General features: G+C 39.0%; 3 protein-coding genes across 3 annotated transcripts in view; 2 read left to right on the forward strand and 1 right to left on the reverse strand.

Moving 5' to 3' along the window:
• Nucleotides 1-3,111: 3,111 nt before the first annotated feature.
• The window catches only part of LOC121330908 (guanine nucleotide-binding protein G(I)/G(S)/G(O) subunit gamma-12-like), a 63,118-nt gene continuing 41,262 nt past the window's right edge, over nt 3,112-24,967 (reverse strand). The window contains exons 3-8 of the mRNA XM_041277865.1: nt 15,702-15,799; nt 10,815-10,903; nt 10,423-10,543; nt 9,150-9,214; nt 4,072-4,141; nt 3,112-3,269 (exon numbers count right to left, since the gene is read on the reverse strand). Of these exons, the coding sequence (XP_041133799.1) occupies nt 3,253-3,269; nt 4,072-4,141; nt 9,150-9,214; nt 10,423-10,543; nt 10,815-10,903; nt 15,702-15,789 (450 nt within the window). The 5' untranslated portion in view covers nt 15,790-15,799 and the 3' untranslated portion in view covers nt 3,112-3,252. The remainder of the gene's footprint in view (nt 3,270-4,071; nt 4,142-9,149; nt 9,215-10,422; nt 10,544-10,814; nt 10,904-15,701; nt 15,800-24,967) is intronic.
• LOC121330905 (zinc finger protein 648-like) lies at nt 4,103-8,259 on the forward strand. The gene is made up of 2 exons (XM_041277860.1): nt 4,103-4,268; nt 4,884-8,259. The coding sequence occupies exon 2, from the start codon at nt 4,963-4,965 to the stop codon at nt 6,655-6,657; it is 1,695 nt and encodes a 564-aa protein (XP_041133794.1). The 5' UTR covers nt 4,103-4,268; nt 4,884-4,962; the 3' UTR covers nt 6,658-8,259.
• LOC121330907 (growth arrest and DNA damage-inducible protein GADD45 alpha-like) lies at nt 17,761-20,374 on the forward strand. Its single transcript, XM_041277863.1, has 4 exons — nt 17,761-17,969; nt 18,510-18,611; nt 18,723-18,936; nt 19,586-20,374. The coding sequence occupies exons 1-4, from the start codon at nt 17,920-17,922 to the stop codon at nt 19,697-19,699; spliced, it is 480 nt and encodes a 159-aa protein (XP_041133797.1). The 5' UTR covers nt 17,761-17,919; the 3' UTR covers nt 19,700-20,374.

Here is a 24,967-nt window from a genome sequence, read left to right on the forward strand (position 1 = left end):
TATAGCTAGTGCCCCTTGTTAAATAATACGTGCTTTGGTTGTAGTATAAAATATAAAAATATCGAGTCCTATTTCATAAATAATTGCTAAGAACTCGTGAAGCTTTACATACATGAAACACTTAGGTTTGCACTCCTATTGCTGAATGGGAAAGATTAAATTCGCCAAACCGAAGACAACTTTTATGGAGAATCCAGGCATCAGTCGAGGCAGCCATATTTCTTGTCTGTTCTCCTGGCCCGTCCCAGAAAATGCCTCCAGCTGCTGCAGATTGCATTGGCATTGTTAACAACATCTCCAGAATCAGTATTAAAAATGTGCGCCGATTACAATGAATGCAAAGCGGTTTTACGTTTTCTGGAGAGGTGCGAAGGTGAGGTAGATGTGTTTGTGTGGAATGCACCTCTCTGGGGCCTTTTATTGTTTGGTGCTGATGCTTGCTTGTGTGCTGCAGGAGGACAAATACATGAAGCAGGCTGTAAAGTTGCAGTGGGTACCGCAGTAGATATAGTATAGTAACTGCAAATACTACATGATGAAATGATAAAACAGCATTTTGGGAAAATAAAATGTCCGACAAGGAAGATGAAGCACTTTGTGCTGGTGGCGCTGATTTCCTGGAAAGCAGTACCTATCATGATGGCCAGCACATCTTCCAAGGCGAGCATGAAATGGAGAACCACCACCTGTACACCCATTGTGAACATGATTCCATTAATATAAATGAGGAAGACTATACTCCGGCAGGCCAGGACTGTGAGCAAGAGGAGGACGAGGTGATGCCAGGGGTCTTGCTTCATAAATATTCGGACCTTGGCAGTGCTTTTCTAGAATATGCAGTTCCTGAACCAGTGGTGGAGTTCATTGCAGATCCATCTTACCACCAGGATTCCAGGATAACGAAGGAACAGAGCAAGGGCCTGAGTAGACAGTCTCAGATCCCACTCATCACAGTGACCACCTTTACTTGTGGGGACTGTGGAAGAAACTTTGTGAGGAAGTCGGACTTTGTCGTGCACCGCCGCATTCACACAGGGGAGAGACCCTATGAGTGCACGTTTTTGCGGGAAGGGTTTCTATCAGGTATCCATGGTGAACCGGCATCAGCAGACTCACACAGGAGAGAAACCTTACCACTGCTCAGAGTGTGACAAGTGCTTCGCATGCTCTACCTCCCTCCCTCCTGATACACCAGAAAACGCACACCAGGGACCATCCCTTCCAGTGCATCTTCTGCCAGAAGACCTCTCGGACCCCTCCACCCTGCAGCAGCACCGCAAGGGGCAAATGGGCCTGAAGCCCTTCCTGTGTGGGATCTACAGGAAGTTGTTCAGCCAGTCCTCCAGCTACACCCGAGTGGGCCTTTAAGTGCTCCCAGTGCAGGAAGGCCTTTTAGCAAAAACAGTACTGGTTATTCAAAATACACCTTGCTAATTTACTGACCAGTAAAATTATGACTCACTACTGCTGGCATTGTATAATACAGTATGTATAACACTACAAAACAATACATTTAACTCAATGTATGCAGAGTTGTTTTAATAAAGTTTGTATTTTGTAGACACAAATGCCACTGCAGTCTCCTTCTAATGTTGACAACACTACATTGTTTCTAATATGTGTTCTCGGTTATCATGACGTTCTTGTTGTCACTAGGTCATGGAGACTCATGTGGCTTTCTCTCTATACACGTACACATGCACACAAGACCACCCTCATTATTCTTGTGTGGATCACAAGGGATAGAAGGGCTGTTGGCTTTGTTGATAACTGTTTTCAGCATTGGGTAGATAAACAGACTACCGGCTTTCCTGTATGTGCTTTATAGCTGTTAAACTGTGTCTGCTTCCACAGCGTGTTAAAAAACGACGGCCGCAAAAGTGATTTACTCTTCAGACGCAGGTGTAAAATATAGTGCAAGACCAATAGGGTCTCCAAAGCTCTGTGCGCAGCAAGGAACCGCTGCTCTGTTCATAAGGCAAACTGACGGGATAGTGAGAAAAAAACAGCTTCCAGGTACATTCCAGTATTGTTTATGTAAGCACTGTCCATTAGGGTCAGCTTTATTTATATACATTTGTATTATTAATCCCAAATCTGGAAAAATGTGCACAAATGCAAAATATTTATAAAATGCGTCTTTTGTATACTTACACTGCCACGTGTGTTTCCCTTTGTGTGTCTTTGTTTACCGTTCTATAATAATTTTAGATTACATAACAATCATTGTTATGTTCACTTCAGGATTGGTACAGCACAATTGTATTTTTACGTGAAAAGGAAAACACTGTTAGAAACACGAATGCAATACTTCAATACAGTGCATACAACTTTAACCTGACTAAAGAACAATACCTTTTCAACTGCAGTAACAGCTCCTGTCAGTCTCCAACAGCCTGTTATGACATCAAGATAAAGTCTAACATCAGAACACATTCTGTTTAATGTGCTCAGACATATACTCAGAATCAACCCTTGATGAAAACACCAAAAACATTTTTAATTCCCCTAACAGTGCTGAGCTGAGAAGCAGACTCTCATCCAATAATTATCAGGCTGGTGCATACAATGGTGTACCCTGTTGTTGTACCCACTACAGTTAAACTGCAGAGCGAACATGTGCCACTAGCTTTGCATCCTCAGGGGAGATCAGTATAAAACTCTCTTCCAATGGGGCATTGCTATGTGCATACCTCAAGCAGTGACTAAGGTTTACCATCTATTCTTCACTTTCAAAATGTGTAATTAAACCCCAGGGGTTGTCAAATACTTTGTTGAATGCTGAATAACAATAACACTATGTAACACAATTTTTGTGTTATACTGTATTTACAGTATAATTGTAAATCTCGAAAAACTACTCACTTCTAAATCTTTTGTAGTCATTTTTGTATTACTTTAGAATAAATACATGTTAATTTGGATTCATATGTTGTTTTTTTCTGACTTTATGTGAATGAAAAGACACACATTTGCCCATTTTCCCATTGGAAATAGTGATATTTCAAAATATCACTGTCCTGGTCACAAAAGCAAAGTTTGTGGGGAATAATAGGCATGTTCTATACTTTTGAGGCATAAATAATTAGGAAATAACACTTACTACCCAGGAACAAATTTTATTTTATTTTTTTACACAGTGTAATTCCTTATAGAATGATACAAAATATTTTCTGGTCTTCTTATTTTGTCACTGGTAAATGTGTGCTATCGCTGATGTGCTTCTCCTTTCACTGCCCTGCGCAGTCTAGATTAGGGTTGGTATGTACCTGTTTACCAAACAAATTAAAGTCAGATTCAAAACACAAAATCATTCACTCAATGTTTATATAAATATACCTGAAATTACATATTGATTAGCTCATAAAAATAAGTAATACATGGGCATAGGCTTTCTGGCATGAATGCTTTAATTCAGATTTGACAGGATTACATTTTTGTCCAGTAATATTTAATACCACCTAGTGGCAACACAAGGATTGTGTTCTGAACTGAATTGACAATAACTAGAGTATACCAATTGTGTATATTTCCATATATGTATTTAACTATACAGTATATTCGTTATGCGTTGAAAGCAAAATGTTATTAATTTAAACCGTAAAACTTTTTTTACACATTTTTTTTTTTTTTTTTTTTTTGATCGTTGTAAAATAATGGTTGGCGATCTACAAAAAATTACAGTTCATTACATAACCCCCCCATAGGACAGGGATGCAAAAATATTAGTCCCCATCCGCCTTCCCTACACACTTTATTCGCAGAACACGCTGTTGTGCATGTTTAGTTTAACTCGACGTTCAAATTTGAAAGTGACAGTCCTAAAAAAAAAAAAAAAAAAAAAAAATACGCATTTCTGAATCAGCAGTGAGAGCACTAAAAACAACTTTTAGTTGTGTTGGTGATGGCAAAACCTTTATCATGCTCTACAACTGCAGTGATGTAACGTGACTATTGCAAAAATCACCAGCAGAAATTTGCGTGTACAGCAAACTCGTTTCTTCTTCCCTTGCATGGCTTGGGTCACAGAAGCTTTCGCGCAAGTAAAAGGCAGTGCAATAGCCAGCTTACCAGCATTCTTGTCTCCAGTGAGCAGGGTCCTGTAGCCTGTGAAACTCCTCCAACAACACGTTCTGCGTTTCTGTATAATGAAGAGAGGAACTGCAAAGCTTTAACAGCTTTTGACTTTTTTAACATAAACAGTAATTCACCGGGACGCACGGGACAAGCTGTTGGGAACACGTGGTTAAAATATTTGCATTGAAAAGGTAAGTGATTGCGGTGTTTGCATTCTGTTGCTCCTTGTCTTTAGCAGAAGTGTTGCAGCGGCCTGCTTTGGTCATTCCTCAAAACAAAAGAAACGGGGCATGTGCAGGCAGCTCTGTGAAACTGGACTGTTGTGAACCAGTTTCTCTGAATTGCTTTGCTGTTTGACAGCTGGCGCTGGGGTTGGTTAACTGGATGAGCCAGTTGAAAACAGACTCGCCAGTTAATGGTAGTATTATGTTATCCATTTTGGAAAGAAATGCAGCAGCAGGGTTGACAACCGTGTCACGCATCGTTATGACAGGTTGGTTGGTTGGTGGGTTTATTTGGCGACCACCTCTGGTTTTGACAGAGTGAGGAACATTGCAGTCGAGTGCTATTGTGCATGTTTGTATTTACAAATTTTAATTTATTGTTGGAAAAGTGTTAAATATATAAGATAATTTGAGTTTTTTTTTTTTTTTTTTTAAGCAATAAGGATAGATGCAACCTACATAACTTTACCTAAATTAACCTTTCTGTACCGATAATTAAGTGTCATTATGTTTATGCGTTAGTATGGAGCACTGTAAATTAAATGCATCTGAAATAATTATGTTTCTCTTTTAAATTGTTAGGTGTACAAATTAAATGGTTCAGCACTAAACCATGATAATATTAACCTGTTAAGTAGCCAGATGAAAGTAAATAAGCATCATGGATGATCAACAGCTGGATGAACAGTCTGATGAAACACCTTGCAGCAGTCTTTCCTCCTCCAGCACCTCTAGGGAAAGGAAAATGACAGTTCCAAGGCGAATTAAAAACAGGAACAAAGCTGATTTAAAGCTACCTGCTGATAACAATTCAGCCTGCTCTTCAGGAAAGATTGCAGAGAAAAAGCTTGCAGCAGGGGACCCTCTCTGCAAAGATGAGGTGGCGCCAAGTTCACTATATCAGAATTTTACTTTCATCAACTCTGAAGGTGTTGCAGGTAACTATGACGTTCCATCTGATGAATACTCCAACGGAGTGACCTCTGGTAATTTCGACAGGGCACGAGTTGAGGACAGTCTAACTGAGGTGTCGAATAAAACAGGGGAGGGAGAGAACCTGGACACCATGGTTCATATGCAGTGTGATTCTGATGATTCGTACAATGACAGCTTCACCGTTGTGCACATGAAGGCCAAAGTGGAGCAGCCTGCTGATGGGGTAGAGGAAAGCCTGTCTTCTGACTCGATAGGAAGGAGCAAGTATGAGAATGGGGATCAGGAGAAGAAGATCAAACTAAATTCGGAGCAACTTAAACAACAGGAGCCTACAAAAAAGGCAGAGACTGTCACAGCTGAAGTAATCGAGAAAAAGAAAGTGGCAGACAACACCGGCAAGGACGCAGAGAACAGGCCGTACAAGTGCATGCAGTGTGGCCGAGCATTTAAAAAGTCCAGCAACCTGCTGAGCCACATTGAAACTCACAGCGGGCTGAAGCCATACTCGTGCGAGCTCTGCGGGAAGGCGTACTCACACCAGGGCACGCTGCAGCAGCACAAGAGGCTGCACACAGGGGAGCGGCCATACAAGTGCCCGTACTGCGACAAGACGTACATCTGGTCCTCGGACTTCCGCAAGCACATCCGCACACACACGGGGGAGAAGCCGTATGTGTGCGCGGCCTGTGCGAAGGCGTTCGTGCGCTCCTCCGACCTGCGCAAGCACGAGCGCAACATGCACAACAACAACAAGCCCTACCCGTGCCAGGAGTGTGGCAAGACCTTCAACAAGCCGCTGTCTCTGCTCCGGCACCAGCGCACCCACCTGGGGGAGAAGCCCTTCCGCTGCCCCGACTGTGGGAAGGAGTTTGCAGTGGCCAGCAGGATGGTGGAGCACCAGAGGACCCACACTGGGGAGCGGCCCTTTATCTGCCCCATTTGCAGCAAGTCCTTCACCAAGTCTTCCAACCTCTTCGAGCACCAGACCCTCCACACGGGGCAGCGCCCTTTCAAATGCTCGGAGTGCGGGATGTCTTTCGCCCAGTCGTCCCGGCTTATCCGCCACCAGCGCATCCACACCGGGGAGCGGCCCTTCGTCTGCCCCAAGTGCGGCCAGGCCTTTGCCCGCTCCTCCACCCTCAAGCGCCACCAGCAGATCCACTCTGACAAGAAGGCCTTTCTTTGCACGCAATGTGGCAAAGCCTTCCGCCACGCCTCCCAGCTGACTCAGCACACCCGCATCCACACCGGGGAGAGACCGTATCAGTGCCCCCAATGTGGGAAAGCATTCACCCAGTCCACCCACCTCATCCGCCACCAGAACAAACACAGCCTGGAGAAGGCAGAGCCGGTGTTGGAGGAGACAGACTCACTTTATAACTCTTCTTGCAGCCCGCGGCCGGCCTCTGGAATCATTTAGAATTTTTTTTTTTTTTTTTTTTAATCAGCAAGATAAAATTTAAAAAACACTTAATGTTTAAATGAGTCAGACGTTGGTGGGTGGCTGCTCTGTATGTCAGGGGTATTGAGTTCAAATGCTGTTGAGCCATTCCATTAATATTTGCATTGTGTTTTAGTGTATCTAAGGGACCCTGATTAGCTTACTAACATTAGGTCGTGTGAGCCAGGGGTCGGGAAACCAGCTGCAAGGGTTTTGATTATCAGTAGTAATATTCAGGGAGGTAGGATTCTGTATCGTAAAAGTAAAAGCTTTTCTAAAACAAAAAATTTATGACTACAGAAGACCTTAGTTTACCAGCGATGCCCCAAATTATGTAACTTCTGTTTTGTATCATTGTACTTTGTATTCATGTATCATAGCCAGTTGTGCACAGACCATAAATGTTCAACTGGAAAACATGGCAGTTCTAAGAGGTTTATACGGCCTGGTTTGAACAAAAAAAATACTGTAATAAGTGTCGAAGGCATCATAAATCCCAAAAGACACTATAAATGTCAACTGGTGGTTCGTTTGTGATTTTAACAATTTTAGACAGATTTTAATCCTGAAGAATGATACTGATTTCTACCCAAGGTACAGGGATTATGGGTTGGTTTAAACTGAAACCAAATCAAAAAATAAAAACACAGTGGCTGATGGTAAATCATTTTGCATGTGTCAAATGTGGCTTGCTGAGTTGGAAGGTATACACTGCATTATTCTTGCTCTTTTTTTTTTTTTTTTTTGAGAAATGAAATGTTCTCTTGCATGTGAACCATTGTACCCTGACAGTAGCACAGGTCATTCACAGCAGTGCACTTGTATCTGTTGGAATATCACAGTTACACAGTCACAGTATTCTAATGTCAGGTGCTTCCCTTCATCCATTGCTGTTGTGTCGCGTGGGCCAAAAATAGGGCAGAAACTTCCAGAAGGTGTTTCTGTAATTCTAGTTCACAGTAAAGGGGACAGATTGATGTAACATGAATGCCAAACAAATGTTGAGTTTCTAAAACTAGATTTGTTACAAATAAATAAATAAAAGAAATCCAACTGCTAATGTAAAACAATATATAAACTTGCATTGTTTATGTTGTCGGATAAAAACTTTATTAAGAGCACATTTTTACAGTCCTAATTTCCTAAAAATCATGGAATATACTTTTTGCACTTACCTATTTGCCAATGAGAGTTTGGAGAATGTCACTTAAGTAGTGAAAACGAGCATCGTGTTAATAAACTGTATGCTATGTAAATTGCAATTTTACAATTTTTAATTTATAACCTCTGAGTTACAAATTCCACCTTGAATTCCACCTTAACTAAACCTTATAGAGCATGAAGCAGTGTTTAAATGTTGTACAGTAGATGTACCGTATTACTGTTACCGTTTTACTGAGGATCTCCGCATTTAAACATTATTTTAAAAAGTTAAAAAAAAAGAATTTGTATTAAATGGCAATCAATAACAAAAACAGAGGTTGTGTGTTACTGACCTGTTTTCACATCATCTGTGATTTTATATATATCGAAAACCTTACAAATAAAAAGCTGTCAGTTTTTGTATTTTTTTTTTTTATTAAAGGAAAAGCAAATATGTATTTCTTAAAGGACAATATATAAAATAAAACATCATAATAACAGTACTGGTATTGCAGATTATTATTTATAGAAAGGCTGTTTTATTTTATCTGTAACACCTTTATTGACTGTTATAGAAGCCAACTAAGTTTAACGAATATCAATCTCTATATTATTAGTCAAAACTGTGAATAATGTATACGTTCAAAGTTTGTGAATAGGTTAGAAGTGCATGGGTAAATACTGGTACGCATCACACATGGCATTACCCTTGGTACAGGCAGCATACGAAAGATCCATGAGGAGGGGGTTGAACACAGTATTGCAGTATACCAGTCTGGGAATGTTAATTGTAATGTGTTTTTTTTGTTTTTTTGTTTTTTAAAGAATAATTATTTCAGTGATTAGGCGAGGTAGATAATGGGATTTGGGATTACAAGTGGTTTTAACTTTTAGGGTGTTTATAATACAGCTGGAGGGTCAAGAAACACAAATATCTATTAGTAATATACCTTTTTTTAAACCAGCAGTAAAGTGCAAAAATTGGGCTGTTTGTCTTGAACACGTTTTTAATAGGAATCGTTTATAAAAGTACAGGGTAAATGGAAAAGCCTTCTTTTAAAGCATTCTGCTAAATTATTTTCATATTTCATACCTGTATTGAATACCCACATATACAAATACATAATACCCTTTTTACTTTCAGACAACTGTTTTGCAAGTTAAAAAAACACTTTTACCATACTATTTATATATCTTATGCATTTGCTTGTTCTTGGGCAGATGCCAAAATTACGCGAAAGCTTACTATAATACTGTGATCATAACATAATACATAATGGTACTCTGAATAGCCAAGAGGATCCCACTGGTGCTAGCTGTGTTCTGACCTGAAGTGTCTGCATGTCTGCCATACTGAAGTTCCTGACTCTCCTGTGCTTTACCATCACGGTCCCTAAAAAAAAAAAAAAAGAAGTGTTTCAGGTAAACCTACTCCATTCTGTCTGCACAGCAGTGCCAACAGATTCCAGAGGAGGGCAGCAGAGGGCTTCTCAGTGACTCCTCTTTCCAGCAAGCGTCGGCTCTGTGCTAGGAAAATGTTATTGCAACCACCTTGTGGAGATCTTCCCTGCAAAACCTTCGAGTCATCATCCACTGTCTGTGAATCATATATATCAGGATGACTAGTGTGGAAGAACCAGAAATGCTTACTAATAGGGAACTATAAACACATTTACATTTTCAACCAGATCTTTGAACAAAGAACAATTCGAAACACTTTTGAGAACAGTGCTCAAATTTAAAAAAAAAAAAAAAAATTTTTTAAATGGGATGCATTTTATACTACAAATGATAAATTATGCAAAAAGAAAAAGAAAAAAAAAAAAAAAGAAAAATAAAACAAAACATTTATGAATGAATCATGTCCTTGTAAAGGTTATTTTATTTGTTAAATATTCTTACTAGCAAGTGTTTGGAAAAACGCATCAACCAATGGATACAGCTTGTTATTTATTACAGGAATATTGGCTTGTGGTTCGAAATGTAACCCTATAGAATCAGTTATAGCCTTTACCTTTTTTGCAGAACTTCAAGACTGCTGCATTCAGCAGCTTGAATATTTACCTGGTCTGCTGCTTAGGTTGCAGGGCTGCCTATTATTTGCATTCTTCAGATTTCAGTGGCAGAACATTCGCACATCTAGGTTATAGAATTGTTTGCTAGGTTCAGCCGACAGAGGCTTTGGGCTCCCATGCTATTCCGTGCTATTATCTCGGAGGTAGTTCTACTCAGTGTACCTCTCTGTGATCGCCTCCAGTCTCCTCTGCATCGCCGCCACTGGGTTTTTATTCTGAGTTGTAGTCATACTGGTAACTCCCTGCAAGCTCATTATATCTGAAAAGGACATGTGCAGTGGTTTGACTAGGTACTGCATACCTGCTTACTGGCTTCAGACAAACAGCCTTTCCCAGGGAAACAAGTTCTATTGAATAGGCAGTGTTAAAAGATTGAGTGACATAACAACAGAGTATCATATGAATATTAGAAATATCTGTTTGGACCCAAGGGTTATGATAGGAGCAGGAATCACTTACACCAGTACTTCCAACCACTATAATATTCTGTTATGTTATTATCTGAACGCCTCTGGACACAACTGACCTGTCTGGGTGAGGTTCCCTATATGTATCACGAATCGTTTCCTGTTCATATCATCTGTCTTGGTAAGGGCCTTGGTTCCAGTAATCTCGATGGGGATTGATGGGATTCCATCGCTCAGCATCTACACAAAATATGGCCCATTTCTGTTTTGCATAATACAATTAGCTTTTAGAAAAGATACAGAAAGCACAATGGTTTAAACATGTGCATTTTTACACAAAAGCTATTACAGCTTGTATTAAAGTAATAAAGACAAACGCTTTGCACAGTTGTAAACATAAACTTAAAGATATCAGTAGCATGAGAAAGTAGTTCAGCTTGCCCTAGAACAACTATATGTGCAAGTAAAAATATACAAGGGTAGTGATTTTAACTTATAATAATATTTCTACCTCTGTACTCATGCTGTCCTCTTTGATAGCCATAGTTATAGTGCCCATACTCCTCTCTGGGGTCGCGGGCTGGATAATTGTAGCCCTGTCTAAAATAAACGTTTCATTCAGGTCTGTTAGGTACATTTTAAAGGCACTGATGGGATGATTAACTCACTGTGCTTTTAGAGAGATTTCTCAGATAAAACAAGCCATCATAATTACACTCAATTGCATTATTTTAAGAAGTCCACTGAGGAGATTTTCAAAGTTTCCTTCTATTTAGTTCTCAGGGCTATCCTGACTGTGACCAGTTTTATGGCTGTGTAGAACTGAGGTATATCGAAGTGAAAATACTTGGAGGAATTGGCAGGAGCCCTCTGAGCGCTGAACTATAACGCTTCTAAAGATACACTGGATACCAAAGCCATAAAACCACTAAAATAAAAGGCTAAATGAGTACTGGTAAATGCAGGGCGTGGTCAGTGTTGTACCCAGACAGCCTGTCACGCTTCCTGCAGGTAAAGAGATGCTAGAGTGGGCGACTCCAGGAACTGCAGGCCCATCATTCTTACTTGGAACAGCAGTCATTAGATGTGCCTGTCTAGTCAGAATGGGTGAACATTAAACTTTATGATAGAGGCTGAGCAAATTCCACTACACTACTTCATTACAAGTAGCAGGGAAAGCAGATAGCTTTCAGAAAATATTCAAAATGAAGCTTAAAGCTTCTTCGCTATCCCCACACAGAACAGTGCAAGCAGGTTTCAGGATTTTCTGTCTGATGAAGTAAATAGCATAAAAGGCTAAACTATGGAAGATGGTAGAAAGCAAGACACCAATTATATAATAGAGTAGCACTGATATGAAGTTAAACAGTACAGGGCAGTGGTTCCCAACCCTGGTCCTGGGGACACCCTGTGTCTGCTGGTTTTCATTCCAACTGAGCTCTCAATTACTTAACTAAGCCCTTATATTAAACTAATAATTAGTTTAATTTGACTTTTTAACTTAAACATTTGCAGATTTCAAGTTAGCTATGATGTTTTATAAGTAACTTAGACAAAGAGAAGGAGATGTGATACCTTTTATTGGACTAACTAAACAATAATTAATCGTCTATGTAACTAATGAGTAACTTGAAATCTGCAACTTTTTAAGATCTGAGAACAATTAAAAAGGTCTAATTAAGCAAACCCTTAGTTCAATTTAGCATCTGGTTAAGAAGACACAGGGGATCCACAGGACCAGAGTTGGGAACCACTGGTACAGGGGTACTCAGAGACTGGGTTGACTAGCTGCGCATTTGCATAGGACACAGTATACATGACCAGCTATATATTCTTAAAAATAAACAACTAAGAGCCCTTAAAGTCTGCAATGTGGCCTCCATTATCCTGAGACAGCAATCCATAATTGTCTTTTAACATCCTCTGATGAATTAATCTCTAAAGTTCAAATGGTTTTGTGGCAGGGCCCTGCTTGTGTAAATAGTGTGTGGGAATGTAAGGGTGGCAGGATGGGGTTAATTCTGTCCCTGTCAACAATCACAGGTGTGGCCATTCTCCAATTATGTCATTAAGTGCTAACTGGGGAATGGCACCTGTATAAAACGAAAGCAACATCCTTTGTTTGTTGGAGGGGTTTGTGCTGTACTGAGTAGGAACTGGGTAGGAACTGGGTAGGGAAGGTCAGCCTACAAATGTGTTCTTCTTTTGTTTGAACCACAGATTTCTATCTCTGGGTCTAATTCCTGCTGGTAACCTGCCTGGGCCACGATGCTACACTGTCACAGATGTATAAAACTAAAACAGCCCACAAAGAATGAAACGGGTTGTTTCTAATAAAGTAACACCCCTGGTGTTAGACCCTCGTGGATAATCAGATTCGAAGAGGGGTCTTTTTGAGTAGTAAGACGGTGGCTGAGACTGCCTTGGGTCATGCCACTGATAACTTCTGGACTCCATCTCGTCTCTGCTTCCCTCTGATTTTATTATTTTTCAAGTTGCATTTTTTGTGACTGAAGTTACAAATTTAAATGGTGTGCCTTGGCCAAAACAAAACGTAAGCAGATTTTGTGGAAATTAATCTATAAGAATGTATTCAACTCCACTCTTTAAATGCAACAGCACAGTTATAAAACACTGATGCCTACACACATCTTTGAATACTTTCCTTTCAGTTTATTTAAAAGTGAAGACTAACAAGAAAACTAACTTAAACAACCAGCCGTGGTGTAAGTTTAAAAGCTTCCTATGATACAATGAAAAACCGAATCTCTTACCCTGTCTGGCTCTGCTTCACCTCAGCAGCTACCCTTCATGACATGCTACCAAGCGCCAGTACTGTACACTGTCAAATTTTACCTGCCACATCAGCTCCCTTGAAACCACTGCACACATTGATATTCACGTCACTCTGTCTTTCACTTCAGCTAGTAATCCAGGGTCAAGTGCAGGGCAAGATGTAAAAGATCTATCAAAAACATGGTTTCAGAAGTAGCGTAACTGAAAAGATATGAAAAGTCAAATTCTGTCAGAATGCCAACTGATACCGCTACGATGTGCTGTTATAAAAACTATTCTGATCCGGTTTAAAAACAGCCTGTTTTGCATGTGGCTATTGCTGCGTTTGCTTTGTGTAGTTTACTTCCTTCGGTATTTATGGATTTGTGGAAAACTATCTGTGCAAAATCAAAGCGATGAAAATGCAATGCCTCTTTCCCCGGGTCCTTCTGCCACGTATTTGCTCGGAACCATTTATCTGGAGCCTCGAGTACCCAAACAGAATCATGCAGGCGGGGTAGCTTCTGTAAAAGCCCCAAGTACTTTGCAGTCATTCAGGACAACCTTATTTAGAAGGGAGAAATGTTCAAATCTGTAGCAAATATGGATCATGGAGACAGTAAACAATTTACTTTATCGCGTGTACACTTCTGCAGCAGAACAGACTCACAGGTGAATACAAGAATGGGTTTTGCACATACCTGATTTTTTTAATTATAATTGTGGAAACATTTGCGCTGATGATAACGGGACAACATATAGCTAAATGTTATTTGATTTAGCAGATAAATGTACAGTACTACCAAAAGCAAGTACAGTATTGAGTGAATGCGGTGTCACGTCAGATCAGAAATACAGTCTTGCTAGACTCACTGGAGAGAGCGCACAGCCCCTTGTTGCTAGCGCATCCAGTTAAACTAGGAGTCGTGGGATCGGAATTCCTCCGGAATGTCTTTGCAGAAGATGGACGGGTATCAATGCACGAGATGAAAGGAGGCTGGGGGGTGATTGCTGGGTGCGGTCGCTGTGAAAACCAGATTAGGGATCATGGGGGTAAGCGTGCAAAAGACTAGTTAAACTAAGAGGGGTGCTGTAACAGCAGGAGAGTGTTTGCTGTTAAGTGTGTACAAATAAAACAAAAACCAAGCAATGCAGATACAGAGAATAACACCTACTGTAAAATACAAGCAGGCTGGCTTCAGAGATTTGTTTTGTTTTGTTTTAGTTCACAGGGTTCTTTGTTTTTTTTTTTTTTTTTTTTTTTTTTTTTTTTTTTTACCACAATGCCTTAAAATTATAAATTCTAAGGTAACAATATATATATATATATATTGACATATATATATATATATATATATATATATATATATATATATATATATATATATATATAAGAGATACGTAATGTATATGAATACCGTCTATATGTGCAATATGTGTTGACTTTGAAGGTATAACTTAATCCTGTGGGCTTGCAGTAACCAGAATTGCAAAGTTTCATCATTCTCGGGCGAACGTTCGTCGCCATTAACATCAGCCATAGGCGACTGGCACCTTAATGCATGCCAAATGTAAAGTGCTACTAACAAGGTAAGGCATAGCTGCTAACAGGTAAGGTTTTTAGGGCAATGGTTATTTTCACAGCCACAAGAAGATCCCGTTGTATATGTGTGTGTATAAATAAAGATGGTTCACAATGTATGCAAAATCAGAAAAGAAGTTCCATAAGTTAATATCTGCAAATGTGTGAATTTGGAACAGGTCTGATTAATAGGGCAAGGACAAAGAATACAAACCTCCTGAATGAACAATGGTGAGCTGTGAGACTTACACTAAGAGGGCAGTTTATATTGCCAGTAATTACCACAGTTTGTACTATCAAAGGCGAATCTGTTGGGGTTGCAGTTTACACAGGGGAAAAACACAGTGTTACAGAGGTAGCTTCAATCTATTGCGTCACGTGTGTGGAAAAAAAGCTATCCGCTCCACAAACTGCCAGCTTGGGAACTAGTGCTGTGTCATATTATTTTTCTTGCTCTGAGAAAAACAAGGTGGTAAACTTTTACAGCAATACATTCTTCCTCAACCAGTCAGACACCTTCCTGCTGACGACTGGAAGATATTTATTGTCAAAGCTAAGAACCGTTTTCTGCCAGAAAGAGGGCTTTGTTGTGTTTTCCACAGCTCCAGGCACAGTTAGCAAAGTCGGACTGTCTTGAATTAACTGCTAAGTTGTTCCACAGCTCTTTTGTGGGTGTCTGACGTTATTGGATCACATGATTTCCCGCCTCTGATATCAGCCCTGGCAGTGGCGGTGTTCTTTTGTCTCGTGTCCATTTTCAGCTTGATGTCATATCCTGGGATCTTTTCAACGCCCTGCAAGATCAGTGCTTTTCCCTTGTGGTTCTCATTTGTTGTTCTTGCAGAGCTGTCCAAAGTCTGCACAGTTAGTATTGCTAAGTCATCCTGTGTAGGTACCTGGATTTGGTGCCTTTTTTTTATCACATCAATGATGAAATAATACCTTGCATTCTTGTAATATGTACATTAGAGTTAGGTTCAAAAGTATTAATCAAAACGCCCCACAACTGCAACAGTTCCCCAAATATTATTAATTCCCTACCTGTGCAGTAAGACTGGGTGGGTCCTTTGTTCTTCATTTTATTCTCAATAAGTTTTTCTTTTTTCAATAGTGATTGCTTACAGTACATGGCCTTCTACCTGTAAAAAGCAAGTTTTAAAACAGTCAGTGGCAGAGTAGCTATTGTCTGCTTGGTTCACCACACCTACCTAGTTGTCTCACTACAGTGCCAACTCATCAGTATTGAGCTTTAACTGTGTTCCCGCGTACGTTTACCTCATACACCACTGAGTAGCTCTAAAAAAAAAAAAAAAAAAACGTGTATTCTTGTGAAAAATGTAGGTTGCTGATTTAAATTTCTTTACCAAATTAAGGTTAAGCATTACTTATGCACTTGACAACATTTTGCTATATTGAATACTTCAATTGTGTATGCAAATAGAGGTAACTGGTCTTTTAAACTTCTGAAGAAATTATCACTTTAAAAAAACGAACTCAATAATAATAATAATAATAATAGCAAATACTGGGTACAATTGTAAAATGACATTTACTTTTCAAGGGCTTTGGAATTTCATGAAATAGCCAAGCACTTCATTGGAGTTCACAACTGTTGTCTCTCGCGGGGTTCTGGCGGCGGCCAAAGAGCTCCAAACTGCACTGCCCTTGTCATTGAGTTCGGCATCTACACAATCAAAGGTAAGCTGCAGTCTGATGCTATGTGGTAATACAAACGTTTTAAGGTAGCTTATGATCAAATATAATACAGATAACATCTGAGAGAATTTTTAAAACATAATCCCAATTATTTTGAAAGAAACTTGAAACACGAGTTTTGGCAAGTGTGCATATTTTAATTCCCAGTACAAATAGTAGCAAGCACCGTTCTTTTTTTTTTTTTTTTTTTTAACAAAAATATGCTTTTAAAATGTAAAACGAGTTTATCGGCTTCTCGGCGAGTACCTCAAGTAAACTCGAAAGAGATCTGAGAGAAATTACGAACTAAAACAGATTAAAATTATTCTTTGAAAGATTTTAACCAACGGTTCGATTCAAAGACTGAATAGCGGTACAGTAATCACTGTAAGTACAGTAAGTAAGGAAAAAAAAACAGTTGTCTTATTTATTTTTTTGCTGCAACGTCTGCGTAACCAGGTTGTTTTCCAGTTATTTATTTTGTATATATGAGAACTCAATTGCTAGTTTCCTGTCCCAAAACTGACAGTTTAAACTTTAGAAACGTGCTGTCTTTCTCCAGTTTGCAATACCAGTAACATTTTGACAGGTAACACCCCCGCCACATGTACACACGATTTAAGGATCTATTTTGAATTTCAAAACCAACTGATTTGAATATTGCTAGAAGTCTTACAGGGATGTTTTTTTTTTTTTTTTCAAAGCGCTTGGTCTGTCTCTCCATAACTTCAGTAAATTGACCACTCGGGGTCGCCCTTTATCTGATTTCTGTTTTCGTACTTTTGTTTGCAAATGTTTCAGGTGTGTATAAGACATGAATTCCTTTTAGTAGTGGCATGCAAATGAAAGCGATCAGGTTTAGGTCAATCTATTACCTTCAAGTCTTATTTGAAAAGAGGTTGACATTATTTAGCAACATAAGTGATTAGTTAGATTTAAACAAATGCACCGTGCAGTTTCACACAGACCTTGTCACTTTTCAGTGACCTCTATAAAGAATGCAATATTTTAATAATGTGCACCGACATTATATAATAACAGCAATCAAAAATAACCTTTTCATACCATCATATTCAATTTCACAACCCAATAAAGCCCTGTAGTGTGTATATTGTTCCATGGTCGCTAAAGGTTATGTGTTTTTAAAGTATATTCAACACCTAGCTTTGCATTTTACAGTATTTCGAGCTGTCATTGTAAATTAAAACAAAGACCTATTGTCACCACTGCATACATATGGGGGGCGAGGCCAGTCACCAAGGCACCTCCCCTTGTATCGATGTCCCCAATGACCTTGTTCTTAAGTTGTTACTACCAGCCTTTCCTCAAATCACTCCAGGGTACGCTAATTAGCATGAACCAATGAACTTTCATATGTAAATAACCGGCAATAATTCCCTGGTGATTGTTCAGCGTTTACTAGAAATTGCTGATCGCCGGTTTCTTCACTCGCAGACAGGATTTGTCGCTGAGCTGTAAGCATGTGAGAAAGACGCTAGTGGAAACTATAACTTACACTTATTTTCAAAAAGCCTGTCTTCCTAGAACATACTTGGATTACGTTATGTGCAATATGACTTTGGAGGAGTTAAGTGGAGATCAAAGTACAGAAAGGTACTTCATTTTTTAAAATTATTTTTGTCCATTTTAACTTGTTACGAAGGAGAAATTCGGGTGCTGCTGTCGCTTATCGTTGCTCGATTTTGTTTGGGTGTATAAAGACATTATTTGTCAGTCAGAATTGATTGTCTCGTCTATTTTTTTTTTAAGTTGTGTGGAAAGTAATTGAACCGAGTAACCTCGGCAACGTTTGCAAAATAAATAAATAAAAAAAAAAAAAAAAAAAAAAAACAGCTATTACAAAATTGTAAAAGGCTAATCATCAGACGTATTTTAAAGGAAATACAGTTTTCAATGTCTTTGCAGCTGAAATATAATATTATGATTTAACATTATAATTACCACGTTTACCATAGTAACCTGAGGACCCGTGAGTTTGTTCGTGGTTAGCTAGCTTGGGTATATTATTAACTCCATCGGATTGTAAGCGGAAGCTTTCTTAATGGTAGTTAATCAGTTAATGCATTGGTATGGGTGTAGTTTATCACAAAGAGACCAGATGTATGACCATTCCTGTTTGCGTTTTATTCCTAGCATGGATACAGTGGGAAAGGCCCTTGAAGAAGTTCTTAGCTCGGCGTTACCTCAAGGATGCATAACTGTTGGAGTTTACGAGGCGGCAAAGTCACTCAACGTGTAAGTATTATATTAAGTGTTTTGTAAGCAAGTGCATTCCATTATTGTTTTTTTAAACTATATTTAAAGAATTCATGTAGAATCTAAACGCTCAACTGTTTATTTTTGCAGGGATCCAGACAATGTGGTTTTATGTTTGCTGGCTACAGAGGAGGAGGATGCGCAAGACGTTGCGCTGCAAATCCATTTCACCTTAATTCAGGCATTTTGCTGTGAAAATGACATTAACATCTTAAGGGTGAACAACATGAGGTGTCTGGCAGAGCTGGTGGGCGGAGTGAAGCAAGGAGGGGAGCCCATGGACCTCCACTGTGTTTTAGTCACTGTAAGTGTCGATTCCTGCTTGGTCATAAGCCACATTTCAGTCGGGGTGCTAAATATAGCTGGAAAGCTTAGGTGGTAGATATAACCAATTCATGTTTCTTTTTCTGCTGTTGTTAGAGTTAAAATTACATTATTTTATATTTTAAAGTACGTAATATAGGAATTGTGTTATTTTGCTTCTGCTTTCAACTCGTATAAGCAGCCTTCCTAAACAGTCTGTGGTGTGGATGTCTTCTGAGAAGTCATTGTGTGGTATTTGGTGGCTCTGCTTGCAGAATGCTACGTATTTCCTGCCTTGTTGCAGGATAGATGATGTGCTAATAGTTGTTACAGGAACTCTGGTCACAAAGAGGGGGGGGTTGCATTTTTCAGCAGAGGCACAGGAATCCTGTGAATGTGATCTCTGAGTACTTGGGAGACCAGTTAGCTGAATTCCAAAGCTGAGTCCTAATATATGCAAAATTATTCTGATTTATTTTTGTGTTCAAGTATCCAATTCTTGAATGCACATAGAACCTATAATTTACAGTTTGTGTGAATGCAGGCACTGTCATTGCTGAGCCTGTGTGCAGTTAACAGTACAGCATGCCTTAGCAGAATCAATGTGCTGGTTCAGCGTTTTAAACAACTGTTTTATTATTTCTTTCCAGAATCCACACGGATCTACATGGAAAGATCCAGCTCTGAACAAAGTGAATGGATTCTGCAAAGAGAGCCGCTGTTTGGACCAGTGGGTGCCAGTGATTAACCTTCCAGAAAGATGATGAAAAGGGCAGACAAAGACTTTTTCAATGAATCGCACTGGAGTTGCATAATTCTCAGGAGAAAATCCCCCAAGCTGATGCAAAACATTTTACGAAGTGACCAGGAAGGGGTGGAGTTCAGTTCAACTACAAGAAAGAATGCTCTGCCCAATGAAGAGTGGTGACCTGGAAGTTTGGGCACCGCCAGGACTAGGGGGGGAAGGGGGGGGGACAAGTTCAGTTAAAACTGATTTGTACAGAGAAACAGATACAGGAAACGGAATCATGTGAGACCTAATCAGCATTTACTGGAAAGAGATTTGACCTGTGTGATCTGGTTAACAGCAGGATTGATGCAGTAGCGGTGACATGGTTTGGGACTGATTTAAGGAGATGTGATGGAGTCAAGGTTTTTTTTAAATATATGTATATACCATAATTTTATTATTATTTAAAGGGAAGGGGGGGGGGGGGGGGGGGGGGGAAAGAATAGGAAATGTAATTTAATGTTTTGTTTTTTCATTGAGAAATGTTAATATTCCAGCCATTCTTTCTGAATTTGCTTTGGAGTTATTACTATTACATTTTTTTTACATGAATTCAAATGTATTTCTGTGTTTACATTTTCCATCATCATAATATCTGTAAATAACTGGCATGATTGTACCATTTGTTTTAATAAACTATTTAAACTTGGTGGTTATGGTGTGAGTGCATTTTACTTTCCAGCATTTTCCCAGTATCTGAAACACATTGGTAGTTCAAAAACAGCTACAGAGAGGCCAGTGCAGGCTTCAATGAGCACTGCATGGAGGGGGGGTTAGGAGGAGGATCATCTATTTGCTACACACAGGTTTTCCAGAATGGCTGAGAGTATCCTGTTTGGTCAAAATCCATGCCCACCACCACTGTCTGAAAAGTGTGGGCTCCATCCTGTTTGATGGTTTTGATTATTTAATTGGCTTTTGGTGGGATACAGAATGTTTTGGGTTGTTTCCATTTGGTTAGCAAGATTATTCACTTATTGAATAACTGGATTGGAACAGTTTTCACTTCCTGCTGATGAGTTACTGTATTACCGTATTTGGCGCCGCCCTCGTATTTATGCCACAGTCATATATCAGCTTTACAATAGAGGCTGCTATCAATAAAGAAACATTAAGGTTTATTTTTTTTTTCTCCACCTACTAGAAAAACACACAGTAAACAAATAAATGTGCAATCTTGACTATGTACATGTAACACCCCCAAAGAGACGGGCACCTCAATCTAGCATGTAAATTACAAACTAATGCACACACACATAGTAAGCACATTTTATTTTATGATAGTACAGTTCTGAAAGAAAATGCAAGATAAACTACATACAGAACAGCTGTCCTTCTACTGTTCTTATAGGTTGTTTTGTTTTTAGTTCAATTGTAATTCCTGTAGAAATAAAAACGAGATTTATTTTCGGTTTCTCTTGCAGGGAAATTACAAACAAGCAAGTTACAGTGAGGAAAAAAAATAACAGAGTAGGATATACTGTAGTTTTAACAGAAAGCAAGCTGATATTCTGAAGTAATTTTTAGTGTAGAAAAACATCTACGTCACACTCTTGGATTTAACTGCCACACCACCATTGTCTCCAGTATGACTAAGAGTGTCAGCAGGCTCTTTGCCTTTTACACACAGGGTGTGACAGATTACCGGTGATAACTTACATCACTGGAGCCAGAGGTATGCAGAGGCAGGTATGCAGATTATACAACTCTTGCCATGTACTAATGATGGAGGCCTGTCACTGTTGTAACTTCTGGTGCAAGCCGGGCAATCATCTTGCTAACGAACAGCAGGTCAATATGATGAGCTTAGCAATATCAGATAAAATGGCATAAGAACATAAGAAAGTTTACAAATGAGGGGAGGCCATTCGGCCCGTCTTGCTCGTTGGGTTGTTAGTAGCTTATTGATCCCAGAATCTCATTAAGCAGCTTCTTAAAGGATCCCAGGGTGTCAGCTTCAACAACATTACTGGGGAGTTGGTTTCAGACTCTCACAATGCTCTGTGTAAAAAAGTGCAACTTATTTTCTGTTCTGAATGCCCCTTTATCTAATCTCCATTTGTGACCCCTGGTTCTTGTTTCTTTTTTCATATCGAAAAAGTCCCCTGGATCGACATTGTCAATACCTTTTAGAATTTTGAATGCTTGAATCAGATCGTCACGTAGTTTTTTTTTTTTGTCAAGACTGAACAGATTCAATTCTTTTAGCCTGTCTGCATATGACATGCCTTTTAAACCCGGAATAATTCTGGTCGCTCTTCTTTGCACTCTTTTTAGAGCAGTAATGGTCTTTTTGTAGGGATGTGCCCAGAACGGAACACAATATTCAAGATGAGGTCTTACTAATGCATTGTACAGTTTTAACATTACTTCCCTTGATTTAAATTCAACACTTTTCACTATATATCCGAGCATCTTGTTGGTCTTGTTTTATAGCTTCACCACATTGTCTAGATGAAGACATTTCTGAGATTATTCATCAGACCAAGCTGTCTCCTGTTAAAGGATATAAGGGGCTGTGTGTGTAGGGAACAAAAAATTAACATTGAGCAGAAACCAAAAAGGGCAACATACAGTAGATCTTTTTATAAAGTGCTTTTTTTTTATAAACTATCATTTTGCTTATACATTCATACAAGGTCAAATAGTTTTCCTTCAAAAAACCTGTTTGCTGTGTTGATTGTATGTTTTTAATGCATTCCGCTGTAAAGATACCTAATCAAAGAGCTTACCCAAGTACTACTGAGTGTATTTCCTTCACTTCTATTGCCTTTTTCTCCTGTTCTTGTTCTGTCAGAACTTGTGAAAACATGTTTTTACTTGTACTAGCTTGAAAAAACACACCCACGTCCATTATTCTGAGATTTTGTGTGATTCCCTAAATAGCTGCCCACATGCTGACAGGAAATCAGGCCTCATACTGCTTCTATTTATAAACGCTCTCATAAAGTAACCTGTGAGGCTTAAATGGGGTTTTATACACTAAGCTCCAAATTAGAAATCCTATAACTCTTGAAAAAAAAGACTGATTCACTTGACCAGATAATTTTTAGGTTTTCAAGTGCTGGAAGTTTAGCACTCATTGAGTTAGCACTGGTGTAATAAATGGCATTGTGACGTCACTGGCAGACGTACAATAATCAGTCAACAGAGAAACAGCTTTTGTCAAATGCACACCTGTTTCTAGAATATTATATCACATTATGGAAGAGACCATGTTTCCACGTCTGGGATCTGCACTTCTTGTGCAATAAAAAAGGGAATAAATCAGATTTGCACAATTTGTTGTGAAGGAAAAAAAAAATCTTCATATAAAAGTATCAGTAAATATGGTGCAGGTGAAATGATTTCAATTAAAGTTTTTTTTTTTTTTTTTTGCTAGATACAAACAGTGGGGTGAATGCACCAGTGAGGTGTGGATTAAAGGTTGGTTGATCATTTCAGGTTTGAAATATCTATGGATGTTACATCTACTAAAAAAAAAAATACAAGCTTTGCTCTAAAACAAACACACTTTAAAGTTCCTACATTATTTTTTTTTTTTTTTTTTTTTTTAGTCTGTTGGCACAGAACTTCGAGGTTAAAGTTGCTTTTAGTTCCTTATTACTGTAAAGATATATAGGATGCCCCATGTGACGTCAGTTCCATCTGATTCAGACTAACAGATACAAAGAAATGGCAGATGGCTGAATCACATCAATATCATGCATACTATAGTATACCTGCATTTGGAAAGGGGAACGGACCAGAAGGTTAATGTAACATTTCCTTTGGTCCAGCTTAGTTGTCATCGCCTGTTTTATTACATTAAAGGTATGTTGCTGAAATGCTAAACACTAAGGTAAAATATGAGTAAAATCCCCTTTATTTTAAAGGAATCTATATATTTCATGAGGAATAGCTTGTGCCAGTTGCACTGTAACGCTCTCATTGTCACAGAAGCATATCATCCTGATCGCTACACTGACTTCTTTCTATTCTTTAAACACCTGTAATTATCATGATGTTGTGAGTCATGGCTTGGAATCCCCATTTGCCAGTCACCCTGGAATGCAGCCTAGAGAGGCTTGACAGGGGGTCCCTTCTCTTAGGCACCAGTGATGAGTGAGGGGTGGGGGGTGGTGGGATGTGAGAGACAGAGGGTCTTGTGTGCTTGTGTGGGAATTTATTAAATACCCTTCCGCAGGTGGGCTGTCAATCACAGGCAGCTCAGTGGGGATTGTTAAAGGGGGAGGTCGTGGCTCTCCAACACTTGAGTATCCAGCAGAGCACCAGACAATGAGAGTAGGGAAGGGGCTTTGGGAGAGGTCCACACTCACACAGGCAACCCCAGACTGTGCACTTCAGAAAGGTGTCATACTGATCGTCTCTACAGGCTCACGGTAATCTGCTGGGACAAATGATGTACTTCGTATAACATCCATAACGTCAAAATACTGAATCTCAATAAAAGGTAAAAACTTAAAGGAGACAAAGTCAATGTTTAAGCTCTGTCTTCATTGCTATTCTAATTACCTTGCTCTTGATTTTACACAAAAAATGCCTGATGTATATGTTCTGATAAACCAGGCATTTGACCAAATGCCTGGGACATTGATGCAGTTGGCTGAATGACTGAACACAATCTGCAGTCATGTGGCTAAAGCAAATCCCTAACCCTGTAAGTTAATATTGTGTTAAATCACTCTGAGAAGGGCCTGTTGAGTTATTTTAATAAACTGCATCAGATACACACAGTGTTGTGTTCTACTTATTTAACGTAGGCTATAATTTGTGTAACATGACAAACATAAGAACAGCTGATCTAATAAATGACAACCTTCAGCACCACACACATACTACTGTCTAGGTACGTTACCCTTTATCTCATCACTCACAACGCAGTGGCTCCTTTTATGATGTACTCCAACGATTGTTTGAAAAAAAATTACAAACATTACATCAAATTGGGTCACTGATTAGTCAATTTTGAATTCAACCTCATTTAGATTTTAAAAAATAAACCTTGAAGCAATTTTGTAAATACTGCATTTAACAAAAATAGAAAATAGAGTCAATTAAAATGTTTACTTCATCTGACACAGAACTGTCAGTAAACTGGATGCAAATATCCATGGAATGCTTTACAAGACATCATATTTGTTTATCAGTGTTTGAAACCCAACTGAACATGATCCAAAATTTGGATATAATAAAGTGATTGTATTATATTGTATAATTTGAAACCACAATCTGTATACAA

Source organism: Polyodon spathula, chromosome 18, assembly GCF_017654505.1.
Source record: "Polyodon spathula isolate WHYD16114869_AA chromosome 18, ASM1765450v1, whole genome shotgun sequence".
In the NCBI taxonomy this organism is placed as follows: domain Eukaryota; kingdom Metazoa; phylum Chordata; class Actinopteri; order Acipenseriformes; family Polyodontidae; genus Polyodon; species Polyodon spathula.

Bases quoted from the DNA above. Each gene is read 5' to 3' on its own strand.
- LOC121330905 (XM_041277860.1), top strand. From the start codon at position 4,963: ATGGATGATCAACAGCTGGATGAACAGTCTGATGAAACACCTTGCAGC.
- LOC121330907 (XM_041277863.1), top strand. From the start codon at position 17,920: ATGTGCAATATGACTTTGGAGGAGTTAAGTGGAGATCAAAGTACAGAA. The intron at 17,970-18,509 runs GTACTTCATTTT...TTTTATTCCTAG, and splicing joins GGAGATCAAAGTACAGAAAG to CATGGATACAGTGGGAAAGG. The intron at 18,612-18,722 runs GTAAGTATTATA...TTATTTTTGCAG, and splicing joins GCGGCAAAGTCACTCAACGT to GGATCCAGACAATGTGGTTT.